Source organism: Vidua chalybeata, chromosome 1 (genome assembly GCF_026979565.1).
Source record: "Vidua chalybeata isolate OUT-0048 chromosome 1, bVidCha1 merged haplotype, whole genome shotgun sequence".
Taxonomy (NCBI): domain Eukaryota; kingdom Metazoa; phylum Chordata; class Aves; order Passeriformes; family Viduidae; genus Vidua; species Vidua chalybeata.
Window position 1 is genome coordinate 98,697,840 of NC_071530.1, and position 17,940 is coordinate 98,715,779.

Below are 17,940 nucleotides of genomic sequence, written 5' to 3' on the forward strand. Positions count from 1 at the left end.
AAAAAACAGGCTAACCAGAAGTATTTGCTATTGCTGAGACTGAGCACCTCTCTTCAGATAGAAACAATGATTGAAATACATTTTTCTGTGGTTCTTCAGAAAGGACTCCTTGACTGTTCAGCTTTTGTTGTTTCAGTAGTCTATCCTTTGCATTGTGCTGAAATGAAATGAATGCTCCTTTTCAAGGTTACTTTGTGTGCAGATTACTGCTTAGCATTGAGTGCATCCATAGCATAGATGCACCTCTCCAAGGTCTTTAGGCCTTCTAAACCTCACTCAACCTTATTTCAGAGCCAAGTTGAGCTTTGTTGGACTTCATTCCATGTCACAAATATTACTCTTGCAGCCATGGGAAAATAAGAAACTGAAAAAGGAGGGTACCCAAGTCACATTCCTTCTATTCAAATCTTGTTTTGCTCTGTTACAGTTTTACAGTCAAAAGCACAAAATGTGAAGAAATTGGAATGTATACTTTAGTGTCTGTGCTTCTATCTGAGTTTCCTATTAGAACTCCTCTCTCTCATCCATCTCTGCAGATTACATTTTAACAAACTGTTGTCCAACATCATATAAAGTTGCTGGAAGGGAATAAATAGTTTTCTCTATTATCTATCTGGGTTTTTTAGCAATTATGGCATTTCCCTTTGGATAAGGATGGTTATTTAAATCATTAATACTTAAATCATGAATTTAAAATATGTAGATTCATATTTTATCCTGAACAGCTATAATACTTATGAATTTTTCAGGTCTAAGATAAATTAATCCAAATTTTTTTTCAGTGTGTTTTTCAAACTGACAAGTGTGTCACAAATTCACAAACCAGACTTGCCCTTCATAGGAAATGTTATTCTTCAATGCTAGAGCCTTGAAAAGAATGGCTAATGCCATTGCCAAATGGATAGGTATTTTCAAAATTTTTCTTTTTGCCTCACAGAAGATGGCTATTTTTAACTGAGCATAGAATTACATTTAAAATTTCCTTCATTGCGCCAAAAATCACTGAAAAGCTGGTAATAGCTTACAGTTTGTGAGAAACCTTCATTTTCTGAAAGTACGCATAGTGGAAATGAAACTAGCTACAGAAACCTACAGCTTTTAAGATATATTTGTCCTTTGTCAGTTTAATTGGAGAAAATCATGTTAGAGGTGGTAAAATCTGTTAAGACAAATTCTAGTCACAGAATCACAGAATATGTTGAGTTGGAAGGGACCCACAAGAATCATTGAGTCCAGCTTTTAGCACTGCATAGGACCATCCCCAAGAGTAACACCATGTACCCGAGATCATCATCCAAATGCTTCTTGAACCCTGTCTATGAGCTTGGTGCTCTAACCACGTCCCTGGGGAGCCTGCTGCAGTCTCCAAACACTCTCTAGGTGAAAAGCCTTTTCCTAATATCCAACCTAAGCCTCCCCTGACACAGTTTCAGGCCAAACTGCAATGAGGTCTCCTCTGAGTCTCCTCTTCTCCAGGCTGAACAGATCAAGTGATCTCAGTCTCTGCTCATACAGCTTCCTCTCAAGCCCCTTCACCATCCTCGTGGCTCTTTTTCAGATGCTCTCAAGTAGCTTAATGTCTTTCCTATATTGTGGCACCCAAAACTGTACACAATATTCAAGATGAGGCTGCCCCAGTGCAGAGCAGAGTGGGACAATCCCCTCCTTTGCCTGGTTGGTGATGCTGTGCCTGATGCTCCACAGTACAGGGTTGGCCCTCCTGGCTGCCAGGGCACTGCTGACTCAGGTTCAACTTGCCAACGACCAGGACCCCTGGATCCTTTCCTGTGGCACTGCTTTCCAGCATCTCATTCCCCAGTCTGTACATCCAGGGTTGCCTCAACCCAGGTGCACTTTCCCTTGTTGAAGCTCACACAATGGGTGATTGCCTAGTCCCCTAAATTTTTGAGTTTTCTCTGCAAGGTCTGCCTGCCTTCAAAGGCTCCTCCCAGTGTTATATCATTTGCATACTTGCTTAATATTCCTTCCAGTTCTGCATGAAAGTCACAAAGGTGTTGAAGAATACAAGGCTGATCATGGAGACCTGTGGAATACCACTAGTGACAGGTTCCGAGTTTGACGTCACCCCATTCACTGTAACTTTGTGCCCAACATGTGAGCAAGTTGCTCAGCCAACACCAACCCATGCTGTGTTTATCCAGCTGTGTGCTGAAAATTTTGTCTAGAAGGATCCTCTGAGAGAAAGTATAGAAAGCTTTGCTAAAATCCAGAAAGATTACATCAACAGGCTTCCACTGATCAATTAGGTGAGATACCACATCATAGAAGGAAATTGGATTTGATAAGCAGTACTTTCCTCTCATAAAGCCATGCTGGTTGTGACCAATTACTGTGTTGTCTTCCAGATGTTTTTCAACACCTCTCAAAATAACATTCTCCATAACTTGATAAGTCACTGAAGTGAAACCCACAATCCTGTAGTCTCTGGGGTTCTCATTTGTGCCTTTCTTGACAAATGGGAGAATATTCACCATCTTCCAGTCAGCTGGGATCTCTCTGGATTCCCAAGACCACTCAAAAACCATTGAGAGATGTTTTGAATGACATCAGCAGCTCTTTTAGGATTCTCAGATGAATCCCATCAGATTTTTAGGGATCCAGCTGGAGCAGCGGTTCCTGCACAATTTCAGAATCGACTGGGAGCTGATCATTGTTGCAGTCATGGTCCTCCAGCTCAGGACTGTGGGAACTCCTTGGTGCATCATCCGTGCCAAAGGCACAGGCAAAGAATTCATTAAACACATCTGCCTGTTCCATGTCGCTGTTTAGCTGGGAAGGAGAAAGTTGTAAATTTTTTCTGCTTCTTCATGGTACCCTATCACCTTTAACATTTTTGAAGGCATTTTTCTGAGCTGGGAAAGTGGGTAAGAAGAGGTTAAAAAAAATATCTGCACCACTGCTTCAGCTGTCAGACATCAGGGATACTAAGGCTAGATATTCACCCTTCAGGCAGTTTTGTGACTGCAGCTAAAAATGAGCCCTGTCTAAGCAGAAACATACAATTATTCCAATCAAATTATTCCTAGGCTACACAATACAATTATCCAGCTTAATTTGAAAGATGAATTAATTTAAGGATTGTTTTCTTTTTTTTTTTTTTTGCATAAAAAGTCCCTGTGTAGGATATTCATAAAGAACAGTTAAGCACTTGACTTTCATGTTAGAGACTCTGAAAGGTCTTTTTAAAATTTCTTATTAAAATTTTAATAAGAAACAGACTTCATTTCAGCTCTTTACTTTTGGGGAGAGGAGAAGATTTTAACACTGCAAATCAGCTCTTACATTAGCACAGAATCAATATATAGAAGTAGAAAGACAAAAGCGATGCTTTGTCAAAGATTTTTTTATTTTTTTTCCTCTTTCACAGATTAAGACTGATTGAAAGAACGGTTCAGCATGAATTCCTCTGTATTGCTACGTCTCATAGTGATGCTGATTCAACTTTGGCCTTGTTCTCTCAGCACACAGAACTCCAGCACTCAAAACACAGTTCAGCCTTTCACACCAGTTCGAAGAGTGAAACGTAGCTGGCTGTGGGAACCTCTTTTTGCAACTGAGGAACAGATTTCACCAGATTCTGTGTATATTGGACAGGTATGATAAGTAATGATTCAAGGACAGTACAAGGTTAGATTTAGCATGCTCATCCAAGTCTGTTGTACCCTGACTTGGATGGCCAAATATCTCCAGTGATGTGGAAATAGCAAGAAACATAGAAAGAGGAGAGCAGGAAGCTGTAATAAGGCAGTACTACATCTCTCCTTTCCTATGACCTTTCTCAAGGTCAGAGAAGTCCGAGAGCTGTAGGCCATGGCAGTACCAAGCACCTTCTTTCACTGAGGACTGCTGTCAAGGAAACTTCACATGCATGCTGTTACTAAAACTAGTTCCACATACAGCAGATGAAGGTATAAAGCTGAAAAGTTCCTTTCTTCCTTCTGAGTGGAAATTAAGGACTCATTTATCAACATCTGGCAATTTGCTTGTGCTATTTTTGGCACTGCATCAAAGCAGCCATACTGAGTGTAGTGTAGTTTACAAACAATATTTAGCTTGATTTTCTATTACACTAAGTAGCAGCTGATTTACCCCTCATTAATTTTTAATGAAGCTGATTAATACTAAATCCTTTTACCACTGAGAAACTATGGGAATCTCATGGTTCATTAGATTAACGTAGGTTTAGCACAACGAACAATTATTTTTCACCCTCCTTTAAAAATGTGCTTTAAGATAATTGTCTTAATGAGGGTTTATCTGCCCTCTTCTCTCTCTGCTTATCATTATTATTATTATATTTAATATTATTATTTATTTTTGTATGCTAGAAGTAATTTTAATCTTGAGATCTGCTATTCTTTTCTTTAAGGCCCTTTTTTAGATGAATGAACCAAAATAAGTTTAACTGCTAATTAACTAGCACTAAAATTTAATTGGGCCCAAAGGGTGAAGTGCTCAAAATTCATTAATTACTTTTTCACAGCCCTTTCAAAGTAGTTACTATGGAAGTGTGATGTCTCACTTCTGAAATAACAAGTGAAGACATTTGACTGACTATTTGAAGACAATAAACTGACTATTTTTTAAACAATCATTATTACCTTTACAACACTTTGGAAAGTGTTTTCTGCAAAGAAGCTTCATAAAATGCATGTATTTTCATGATCTCACCTTTTTATTTCTCACAGGTTAACTGGGGATTTTATTGAAGATTATTGTTAATATATTGCAGTGAAACCATTGTCTAATAAGACACATTTACTTGTGTCTTTTTATTGAGTAGAATATGCTCTGCTTTCAGCAAATGAAGTGGTAGTCTATGATCAACACATGAATTTTTAGTAATTAAGGCCCTGAAGAAAACTGCATCAACGAAAATACAAAGGTAGACAGTCTCTGTTTTTAAATCACTATTCCATATCAAAATATTTTTTCAGTCAGAACTAAATTTTCAAATTTCATTTAACATAGACTCATGATTTCCATTATCAAGACTAAGAAAAATACATGTGTCTATCAGCACTGCAATGGCAGATACACAAGGATGAGTTTAAAAATACTTGTTTTCAGTTCTCATTTACAATTGTAAGACCATTTATTTTGTTCCCAACCTAAAAAAAACAAGTAAACTTAGAACCTTTGCTATTCTTTCTCAGCAAATGTCATCTGTAAGGGACCTCACATTTAACATGTTCAAGGTCATGAAATCTTTTGTAGATAAATGATTCTGAGTGAAATTGCTAAACACTGGCTATGTCTTAGCAGCCAGTCAAAGACATGCTCCCAGACCCTAAGGGTTTGATACACTCTGTGGTCACATCTGAGCCCCATGTTAGTTTAAAGATCTAGATATAGATTACTTCTCCCACGTCATGGGTTATATGATAAGGAAACCAAGATTTATGCGTAATAAAGAATCTGTGTTGCCTCTTAGTGAGATGCTAAATTTGGATGGTATTAAAATGAGTTTGACCAGACCACTTATAAAGTGAGTAACATGGCCCATGTTTAGCACACAACTACTTATGTTGAAAATATTTAAGTTGATCATATTTTAAATGGTTCTAAACTCCCTAAGACTTGAAAATTCTCTCTCTTGTATAGGCAAGGATAATTAACTCTGAATATTTTAGGCATTAAATACCTTTACACCACTCAGAGTAGGAACTCAAAACCGTTCCTCATATCTCAGAGCAGTGTCCCAGTCACATTCTGAATAAATTATCCATCTGATGCATGCAGACAATTATGCGTTATGAAAATCGTAAAAGGCAGAGGCATTCTTCCAAAGAAAAGTTAAAACTATTTTTGCAACTTTAGGAGTTATTACAAAATATTTGAGTAGATCCGACAGGGAAATGTTACTTTCTTGTTCTATGGCCTCACAACTTACAGTGACCTTTAGGGTCAATAAATATAAGCAAAACAGTGAGATAATTAAAGTCAACAGTTAGGCATATTATTTGCAATTTAAACATGTTGCTTCATAAAACAAACAAGATGAATATTTTTTTTAAACTTTGGATTTTTCAATTAGCATCGAGGCTCTTAGAGAGTTTGATATTTTTTGTTCTAAAACAAAAAAAAAGGTGGAGAAAAAAATAGAGACTAAATTATATAATGGAATTTTTTGTTCCCATAAAATTCAACTGTGGATGCCTCCTATGTTAGGAAATGAAGTTATTGCTCTTAAAATATTGCTCTATTATACATCACTAACATTAACAGAACTATTTTGTTGTCATGAACAAATGAGGCTGGACCAAAATTGTCTGCAAGGCTCAGCTTAATCAAAGGAATCATCACCACAAAGTTCATCTTAGCAATACAACAGAGAATGTAGATCATCCTGGAAGGAAATGGAAAATGTCTATCAATTTATTTTGGAATAAACAATACAGACTTTCACCACAGAATGTCTTTTCACCTCTAATATTTCAACAGAAACAGAAGATACTGTTGCACACATTTACACTTAGCATTGTTGAGTAAAAAAAATAAACAACTTAAGAAGTACATGTGTCATCTGCAATAATAAAAAAAAATTAGATAATGTTTAATGACCTTTGCATTGTTTTCAGCAGAATTGTAGGGGAGCTGAAAATCAATGAACCAAAGTAGGTACTTAGATGTATTTCCTTCACTTCAAAGTAGCTGAAGCATTTCTTTTCAGGTATATCACACATTTATAAGTCTGTTATATCAGTACTTTAAAATTAAATAATTTTAAATATCTTAAAATTAAAATGGTTGGCTGAAAATGTGACAGTACCTCCTTTCAAGCAATAGTGTCCAAGGCTCATTAGTGACAGAGTTCACTATAGAATCAAAACAAGGCATAAAATGAATATTTCAAAAATTCTTTCTTCCCAAACTGTGACTTATTTTTCTTCTCAAACTGTGACTTATTTTTCTCCCTTTTACTTCCAGCTAAAATCAGATTTAGACAAGCAGGATGGTAACTTAAAATACATTTTGACTGGGGAGGGAGCTGGAAGCTTTTTTGTCATCAATGAATATAATGGCAAAATTTATGTAACACAAAAACTGGATCGAGAAAAGAAACCTTTCTACACTCTAAGAGCACAAGCAATTAACAGAAGCACTCAGCTTCCTGTTGAACCTGAATCAGAATTTATCATCAAGGTTCGAGATGTCAATGACAATGAACCACAGTTCTTGGATGGACCTTATGTGGCCACTGTTCCAGAGATGTCACCTGAAGGTATGATATACTGTGAATCAGACTCTTTATTTCCGGATTTTTTTCTAGACAACTATGTTGAAGTAAAATCTTAATAGCATATTTTACAGACTGCATCTCAGTAAGAAGGAAGCAAACTCTTTTCCAGGTTTGGAAATTTGTGAAGGTATATTCTTAACCTGAGCGTTGTAAATAACTCTACTTAACATTCTTGTTTTTAAATATTTAGGTACCTACATCTGTCCAAGTCCTTTTACAGATTCTGGATCTATGCTTAGATTGACAATAGACAGTTGTCTTTCCCACCAGTGATTCAGCCTTGAAATTTGCACTTGTTTAAAAATATAATGTTCTCAGTAGAAATAGGTAGAGTACTGCCGGCAGTTGGGAAGAAGTGATGGCCACTCTTACTCTCTGCATGTTACCTACTTATTTACACTGCCAAGCCTCTTTCCCTTCAGTTAGTTATTCCTTGTTTCGATTAGATAGTGTGCAGTGAATGCATTCTGCCTTCTGATTTCCTAAGTACATGATTTGTAATTTTCCTGTCAAGAGGAAGAACTTAATCCTGGTACCTCTTCTTTCTCACTTTCACATGATCAGACAGACCTGTACTAGGATATGTTATGTATCTGGAAACTTAACACAACAAATGCAAAGCAAAGTCAACATGTGGCGAATATAGGCATATGTATATATATATTTTTACATACACATATGAATTCATAATATGGGCACATTTAAGCCTTAAAAAAACCCAAAGTGTTAATACAGCTGATGTAAACAGGAATGTTATAGATAATATCTCCAAATAGTTATCTTCAAAATCAAAGAGAAACTAGATTCTTCAGATCTTAGAGAAAAGATCCCAGTAATCTTTTAAATTTATACGCCTACTTCTTTTGCTTATTTTTATTGCAACTGATATTGAAAAGAAATTCAAATATTGTGGTGCTTTAAATGGTATGAATCAATGAGGTCATTAATGCAATAGCATCAGTGATGCTATTAAGCATTATCTGCTCAACTTTTAGAGCAGAATCAGTGAATATTTGACAGCAAGCCATAAACTTTATCTTCTTCTACCAGCCAGGATAGCAGGTGAAAGAAAAGGATATTCATGCCTGTTAATTAATTGAAAATGAAGTTAGTATCCTAATTTCTGCCAGGACGCAGCAGCTCATCATCACTACCAGCAGTAGTTGCAAAAGACACCAAATGCATTTGATCAATTTACGTGCTAGTGATAATTGCTACCTGCTCATACCAGTTTCCACCAGGGAAATCACTTTTTATTGTTTCTTCACTGCCACTTTCTTCTGTGCAGACAGACTTAATTCTGCACCTGACCTCTTGCTCGAATAACTTTTTCTGACATAATCAGTTGCTAGTTCAGAGGGTTGTTCCAGCTTTTGCATCTTGTTCATTTGCTCACATTTGGAGACAAGATAGGTGACTTGTCAAAGACCTTTTCATTTTTATTTTTTATGTGCTTATAGTAAAAATGAGTACAGTTCGTTGTGTAGAATTGTCTGCGATTTCAAAAATTTAGGGCTTTGATAATTCCTTTCTTTTTCTATTTTCCCCCCAGTTGTTAAAACACTGTTTATAGGCTCCTTAGTCTCTTATAAAAATGTTTTTTAATGGCTGCTTATTTAGTATGTCTTCATTTATACTCAAAGAGACTTGTAACCACTCACATAAGTGTATGAACAACTGAATTTCTTCCATTTTATCTTTCTGTCTTTATAACGGCTATATGGGAAAAAAAAAAAAAAAAAAAGAAAAATAGTCAAGTAGAGTGGTACTTAAGACCAAAAACAACAGTAGTAATCTTTTCCCATATACTTGTGTTTTTTACCTGAGGAATAAGCAATAATCAATGAGCAGTTGACAATTGAGAAGTTTACTCTATACTGCCTTGAGTTTGCTAGGAAAAGCTCAGCTGTCTTTGTCCACTCTCCTGTGTCATCTATTATATAGATTCCTAAAACATTGTATCACTTCAGCATAAGATTAATTAAGCTGTAAGAAAGTGTAATTTACTTTGTGATATTCCTGTAATATTATAAATAAAAAATATTCCAGTGAAATATAGAAACATATGAAATGAAAAAATAAATTAAAAATCAGAAATAAAACCATGTCATGTTTGTCAGAATGGGTAAAAATGAAGTAAGATCCCTATTTCCCTTCTCTCTCAGACATGGACTTTCTGAAATAGTAAACTCACAGATTTATGATTATCCAGTGTGTGATAGATGAATCCAGGTCATCGAGGATTTTGAAATATTTTCTGCATTACTGCTTCTGTACTTGACCTCACTAGCACTAATACCAGAGATCATTCTTTCATCTACTTCTTCCATGGAGACATTAGTGCAATACTAATGCGTATGTCTGGAATATAAAATGCAAGTGAAGTGTATATCTTGATAGTGGTCAGCTCCAAAACATGAAACAACTGAGCCACACATCATGAGTACTTCTGGGGCCTCACTTACCCTGCTTCTCAAAAGGTAGGGACTACACTACTGAGGTGGAACCTGTTTCAGTGTGCATTCTAAACCAATCTCACAAGGAAATTTATAAACTCATAGCAGAGAGGAAGGGTAACCCATTAAAGTTTGCAGTATCGATAGCCTAGTGGTTTATTATATTAGTGTTTTTCTCCCAGTAAACTAAAACATACTCTTGCATAATAAGGGGTGAAGAACAGAGTTAATTTAAATGATGCAGTGCAATAGAGAGGCTTGCTCTTTGCTCTGTTTCAGTGCTCTCTACCTTCAATTCAGTTCATTGATGCTCGGTCTCCTGATAATTTCCTCACAGAAATCACTCTTAGGAAGCATGCTCAAGACTTGGGAAAACAGATCACTGCTGCTGCACATTTTGTCTGGAACTAAGAAAGCAAGTAGATAATAATTCAGCGCTGGTCACTTGCCTCAGACAACCACAGCAAAACCAGAAAATAGATACAAATAGCTGTGCCTGAAGTTAGTTACAAGTACCAATATATATACAAATGTGCCAACAAATTAGAATACATTTTAATTCTTCATTAGCTCTCTTTTATCTTCAGTACTAAATTTTATTAGGGTTCTATATGCAAGTGTCACAGTAAATGAAAAGCGTGTCAGCAAATGGACTCTCTTCTGAGAACACAGGACTCTGCTTTACCCTCAGGCATTTGGTACGATTTTACATTGTCTTCCTTATAACTGTTAAACTTGTACAAATGCAGTATATCTGATGGAGTGGTTAAGAGTCAGAGGCAATAATCTATCAGTACTTAATGTCTTTATAGATCTCAAGCTCTAGTTAGAAAAATTAATATCTATTTCCCATATGAGGGCCCCATAGTACACCTAATGGGCTGCAGCGTATAAATGGCACTCTACCATATTTGCCCGAGAAGGGTAAAACCAAGGCTGCAGAGATATAAAGTAGCAGTTAACCTTAGATAAAACTAATAAAAAAGTTCAATTGTCAGTTATATCATGTGATGTTTGCAATGCCAGGATTAGGGTTTTGTAGTTTCTTAATTTTGGGGGGTGTGTGCAGTATGCATGTTAATTGATTATTTTAAAATATATTATTTGTATCTGTTCAATTATTCTTCTCACAATCATGTAGTTACAAATAATGGCACTTGGGGGTTTTTGAGTATAGAATACTAAAATTGCAATTTCATTCGCCCAAATACAAATGTTAGGTAAATATGTTCCATCTTGCCAATGGTTTGAGTTGGGTTTTGGGGCTTTTTTGTGGGTTCTGTTTTTTTGGTTTGTTGGTTTTTTTTTTTTTTTTGGGGGGGGGGTTGTTTCAGTTTTAGTTTAGTTCATTTTGGTGGATTGTTTTTTTCTGATGGTTAAATGTATAAAGAAATGCACATTTCATGAAAGTGAAAAATTAAAAACTGAGGAAGTACTCTAAAGCCAGGGTAACATTTTTCTTCTTCTTGCTACATAGTCCATACTTAACATAGAGGTTCATGTAGTTATCACACAATCTTTGTTCTAAACAAATGTGAGAAATGATAGCCTGGTCTTTACATGGCCTCCTGTCACACAAATTTAGAAATAAATTGTCTTCCTCCTTGGAGTGCAGTATATCTGTTATTTCTTCCTTCCAGGTCAGCTCCTTCTTTACTAGATTCCTTTTGACTATTCACATTTCCATTGATTACATCCACCAGCTGCATCTCACTGGCTCCAGCTGAATGAAGTCCTTACTACTGTGATCTGAAATACTCTAGAAGAGTTAACAGACAAGAAGAAAAGTGTGCTTGGGTCTCAGAGGAGAAGGAAATGCTGGTTTAGATTCAATATTTCTTTATATTGCTTAGAAACTGTGCAGAAAATAGATTTACCTTTAAATGTGAGCTGTACAAAAGCTGTGATGATGACTTTGAAGTCCTATATATGTTGGATTTTATTCCTGATTTACTAAATATGTTCCTGTAAATAAGTCCATTCCTAAATATAGTTGTGGACACTTGAGTTTGTTGAATAGAAAATGGCATTAATGACAGACTAAACATGTTGGATCATTGTAGCTCCTGATCCCTTCCTAACTAACATTTTTTTTTTCAAAACAACTGTGTTCTAGTCATGCTTAATTTTCTTAGAGGATGAATTTTCTGTGATTGTGAGAGCAATTTTCATAGGAGTAGCTGATACGACATTAACAGCTGTGTAGCTGAAGATTCCATTTACTCTTCAGTCTTATTAAAGAATTGTTATTTCTGAGGCATATATGTACCCTGATTAAATATGAATCTGTGATTTTATCTTTAAAATTTCTCCAAAGCAATAGGATCTGTATATACATTTATACATCTATGCACACATCTAAATTATCTATATTTATGCATCTAAACACACAGGTCAGATATTTAATATTATAGGTAAGTTATGAAGGACATATAGGTCCAAAATTTGGTGGGAATTGATAACAACTTAGTTTACTCTCTGCCTGAGAGAAAATAACATATGCTATGGAATCACTTCAAATGCTTCTCAATAAATTGAGAGAAAATGCAAAAGAAACATTTTAAAGAAATAAATTATTCAATTTAGCCTATCCTTATATGAGAAAGCTTTTTTCATTTCTATTTAAAAATAAAACTATTTAGCTGCTAGAAAACCCAGCAATGAATATATTTATTTTATTTGGGACAAATATCACATTTGCTTTTGTCATTAAAAAAATGGTGTTTCTGGTCTAACTCCTTGCACTCCACCTTTTCTTCTTTTCTCCCCCAGCCTAACTATACTGCTGTATTGATAAGCAGGTGCAACCATGTGAATGTATGCCAGAAATTTTTAGAAAGTAGCTTGATTTCTTGCTGTTCCTCACAAGAAGTGATATTTATATTCCAATGCAGAATATAGGTGAGGAGAAAAAGAGAAAAATAATTATTACCTTAAAAAATGATGTTACTGTGGATATTTTTTTTAAAGGATAGTCATTAGAGAAGGTGTCATGGGATTACTGTCAATCTTCTATCTATGATATGAACAGCTTCCCATCAAAGAAGAAACCAAGCTCTGTAGTTTGATTCCACTGTGTTTTTGCACTGGGATTTCTGCCACAAGTTTTGCACTGGGACAAGCTCATTAAAGACTCAAGAATAAAAACATTATCACAGCCTTCTTATACTTCTTGGTCGCTTTGCTTGTTAACAATTAATTTCTTTATCACCAGTGGGTCTACTGGTGATAAAGTGACTGTGTTTTCTTATTCCTATGGGAAACTTCCATAAAATACTTTGAAGGAGAGGAGGAGAAACAATTTGCTGTACTCCATTGACATATTAGAAAATAAGCACAATATATGTCGCATTTTAAGCAATATAAATGTAGTGCTGAAAAAGCATATACAATTTATTTTTATTTTAATTGAAATTTTGAATGCAACTAGAACAGCTGCTGAGAAAATATTTTCCCTTTTTAATGGTAAATTTAATAGGTGCCATTTGCTCCTGTAAATTTTTAGGACTGTTTATTAGTATAACTGGTATGTTAAAAGATTTTTAAAGAATTTATGTTTTGTAATTATGAGACAATTTATACAAGAAGAAAACAAACATAATCTATTTTATTTTTCCTTGAGGTACTTCGGTTACACAGGTAACAGCTACAGATGCTGATGATCCTTCTTATGGGAATAGTGCTCGTCTGCTTTACAGTCTTGTTGAGGGACAGCCTTATTTCTCTGTGGAGCCAAAGACAGGTACTACAAGTGAATTTGTATATTCATAAACTCATAAAATGGATGTAAGCAAAATTGTCTTTCCTGATTGCAACACAAACATCAACTGGTACCACTCTACACTCTTACATCTCTGCATAGTTCCTAGATAAAAAAAAAAAAAAATTCAACCTTTCTTTCCCATAAGAAGATGAAATTCTTTCTCTCTAACAAATCTAAACCTTATTAGAAAATTATCTTGTTAAAGAGTTAGACTCTGGATATCACACTTTATAAATGAATCTAGGAACACTTCTCAATCAACACCTCTATGGCACATCATGTGGTATTTCTATCTGCATGTCGAGAAATGACAGATACGTGACATCCCTCCAAAAGCCTAATTTCTGAGTAAGAGAGATGGTTCCATATGGTAGAGGAAATATATGGAGTATTCTGTTCCCCAGAACTCTAAATATATGGGTTTGACATACAGCATAGTACCATGAGCACTAATACCCACTATAAGAAGTTGTGCTATGCAAGGTTTAGAATGAAAATTCATAACTGGGTGCAGAGATATATGTTATATGCATATTATACTATGTACTCATGTCAGATTTTGAGAAAAAAATGAGACTTATATGCCATTGTATTATTATTTTTAGGGGTCATTAGAATGGCTTCCCAAATGGATAGAGAAACAAAAGATCAGTATTTGGTCATCATTCAAGCCAAAGATATGGTTGGGCAACCAGGAGCATTTTCTGCAACAGCTACTGTTACCATCAATCTCTCTGACATCAATGACAATCCACCTGAATTTCAACAGCGTGAGTAGAGGCTAATTACAGTAATGGAACTATTGAGGAAATTTAGATCCACTGTAGCTCTGTTAGGTTTGCAGGTAGGTCTTTTAAAACAGGGCTGTGCTTTGACTATAGCATACAGCTGTAAAAAAGTAAAATAGTGAAAAAAAAAGAAGTCCTTGCAAAAGCTCAAAAACCAAGAGGAAAAGGAAATCTATCATTGCAAAAATCTCAAGTCTGCTTGTTTTACTTACTAATAGACTTTAGAGACAAATCATTAAACTGCTTTCCCTATAATTTGCACTACCTCAGCCTAAAATCTGGATAACGGGATATGTAGCATCATTTTCACTCTTCTTCTTTCTTCTCTTACTCTCTTCATTTTTTCCTGACACATGCTAGAGTGTTTTTTGGCAAATAATATGAACCTCTCTGCCCAGGTAGTTTCTAGCAGATGTGGGAGCTGCTCATTGCCTACCAGGAAAAACCTGTGCTGTTAGGAAGTCCTGCCCTCCACTGTTTTTTCACTGTTCAGTCACAGAACCATAGAATAGTTTGTGTTGGAATGGACTTTAAATGTCATCTAGTCCAACCCTCCTTGGTCAGGGATGCTCAAAGTTGCCTTCAAACTGACCTAGAATTTTTTCAGAGATGGAACATTCACCTTGTCTCTAGGCAACCTGTGTCAGTGTTTCATCACCCTCAGAGTAAAAAACATTTTTCTTATATCTAATCTAAACCTTCCCTCCTTCAGTTTAAAACCATTAGTCTATACAATGGCAGATCATGTCAATTGCTCCAGTAGAGGGTGGGGGTTTTCCCAGCTCTCTGAGAACCTCAAGCTACAGCACTTATGAACCATGGCAGATCACTAAACTTTGCCAGCATTTGTTTCTTTAGGACTCTACTATATGAGTGTCTCTGAAGAAGCTCCTGTGGGCACCACCATAGGCAAAGTCTTCGCAGAAGACAGAGACATTGGGGACAACGCAGCCATGGACTATTTCATTGAAGCAGATGGCTCAGATGTTTTTAACATCATTACTAACGATGAGACTCAAGAAGGAATTATCTTACTGAAAAAGGTGAGATCTCAGAAACGTTAAAAAAATCTCTAAATATTTGAAGGAAAATCCTCAAGCAAGCTGGATGTGTAAAAAAGGTCTACTGCTTTGGATTGTCTAATTTTTTTTTCTTTAGGTTTTGTGATTTGACTGGAATATTACGAGGGATAAAAAAGAAAAATGCTTTTCTTTCTGTTGACATTTTTGACTCATTCCTATAACTGCTGAATATAATTGTGACAGTCAGAGTATCTTAATGTTATCCCTAACTGTGCCATACAGTGTATCCCATTGTGAGAATATATTCTATCTCTCCAGTGCATTGCCTGTAAAATATTTATCAATAAATTGCAAGAAATCTCACCTTACTTCCAAAACCTCCTGTTAACTGAAACAAGAATTTATTAATATATTAGATAGTGGAGTTTTGGTTGGGACATAGCTTTAAAAAGATACTAAGTACAATCTAAAAAAACCCGTTTATGAATTAAGAAAATTAATATTCTTTTATACTGTGTAATTTATTTTGGAATCACTCAGAAAGATTTCTCAGTCATCTCAGGGATCATCTGAAATGAACATAGAGTTCAATAGCCTAGTGAAATGTAGGACCCTGAAGAACTGAATGCTTTAAGTGCAAGAGGTTTTTTGTTTTGTTTAGATTTTATGTTTGTTTTGTGTTTTTTTTTAGTTTGAGAATATATGTATTTAGTAGGTTTTTTGTTTATTTATTTATTTATTTATTTAATTCAGAAGATAAAGACTATCTAAAATTTTAATGAAACCATGTGTTATTAGGGGTGACATTCTATGAGAATTCTTTTTTAGTGTTGCTTGACTGCAGCATTACAGCCAGCATGAAATGTGAAAGCAAACAAGCAAACATTTGAATTTGAAAGTGTTTTTAACATAAAAAGGAAACCTTAGAATTAACTTTTAGTAGTAGCCATTTTTTTAAACATTCTTAAAAGAAGCATAGCACTACTTTGTCTTTAATCTCACACCATTTATTGAACTATATTTAATTTAAATATAAAGAAAAAAATATTCCAAATCTCACTCTCTTTCTTAACAGAGAGTGGATTATGAGAGCAAAAAGAGATACAGTATTCAAGTAAAAGCTGTAAACAGATACATTGATGAGCGTTTTTTGAAAGAAGAGCCATTTGAAGACACAACCATTGTCAAAATCAATGTGGAAGATGCTGATGAACCTCCAGTTTTCACCTTGGAAAACTATGTGATGGAGATTGTTGAAGGAGCTATGAGTGGTGCACTGGTGGGGGTCGTAACTGCCAGAGATCCAGATGATGAGGAGAGTCCAGTCAGGTACCTGTCTTAAAATGTGAAAAGGCCTCAAATGCAAATGTAGTTGGTATTTCCAAAGGATATTTCTGTTCCTCACCATAGCTCATAATTGCAGTTAATCATGCTTTTACTCTGATAGCCAAGGTTATTGCAGATGTCATGGTTTAAGCCGCATCGGCAGGTAAGGACCATACAGGCACTTGCTCACTCCCACAGCCACTGGGATGCAAAAGAGAATTGAAAGTGTAAAGTGGTGAGAACTCATGGGTTCAAATAAAGACAGTTGTTTATTATTTTTATTGAGATATAATGGTAATAATAATAATAATAATAATAATAATAATAATAATAATATCAAAGAAAAGAGATGAGAAAAACCCAAATCAACAACAAATCCCCAAGGAAAAAAAGTGGTGCCAAAAGACCCAAAACAATTTGCTCACCACAAGCCAGCTGACACCTAGCCACTCAACCCAGCAACAGCAGATTCTGCTTTTTATAATATCAATGATAAATAATTTTGCTGTCTTTAAATGAGAAAGCAGGTAATTAATCTTTAATATGGGATTTATAATTAAAATTGCTTCTTGAATTGCCTGACATCACTGTGTACTATGCAATTTAGACAAAGCAGGATACAGTAACAAATGGTTGAGACACAAAATAATTTATAGTGTGTAGATTTCTAATAGGAGAAATGCATATATATTATGCTATGGCTTCAGAGCTGTAGGTGGTGATTTGTTATGATTTTCCATTAATTACTGTTATTTATTAGACTAGTAATAGGTTAAATTAAATAAGAAAAAAAAAATACATGGATCTTTTTTGTTTCCCCCTCTAAAAGGGCTCATTTGGTGGTTTGATTAGATGACTTCAACATCTCCTGTGGAACAATTAAGCACTAATACATATCTATAACTTCTTAGTCAGAAATGTTTTGGAGGAACTGGCTTCAAATTGAATATGTCCACATAGCCCCAAAACAGTGATACAGGTATTGCATCAACGAGTTATTTTAGAATAGAGTATATCACTTCTAATATAAAGATATGTTTTTTGGACTAAGTGCAGTGAGAATTAATCTAATTTTGAAACCATTCCTATCATAAATGACAGCAGTTACTTATAATATAGACAACAACTTGTGTTGCTTTGTGGACTCCAGGTTTCAAACAAGCAAAAAAGGTGTGCAACAAAACCTCATTATGTTAGTAATAAAAAATAAAAAACCTGAAATACCTAATATATTATTTCTGAAAAATGTTTATCAAGAATCAGATTATCAAAAAATGCCCAAACAAAATGACTATGTCAGAAAAATTATAAATACCTTAAA

General features: G+C 35.1%; 1 protein-coding gene across 1 annotated transcript in view; it reads left to right on the forward strand.

The window, feature by feature from the left end:
• Nucleotides 1–17,940, forward strand: part of CDH19 (cadherin 19) — a 65,169-nt gene that overhangs the window by 24,211 nt on the left and 23,018 nt on the right. The window contains exons 2-7 of the mRNA XM_053954274.1: nt 3,389–3,615; nt 6,952–7,246; nt 13,343–13,462; nt 14,089–14,253; nt 15,130–15,314; nt 16,369–16,622. Coding sequence (XP_053810249.1) covers nt 3,418–3,615; nt 6,952–7,246; nt 13,343–13,462; nt 14,089–14,253; nt 15,130–15,314; nt 16,369–16,622 — 1,217 coding nt within the window. The 5' untranslated portion in view covers nt 3,389–3,417. The remainder of the gene's footprint in view (nt 1–3,388; nt 3,616–6,951; nt 7,247–13,342; nt 13,463–14,088; nt 14,254–15,129; nt 15,315–16,368; nt 16,623–17,940) is intronic.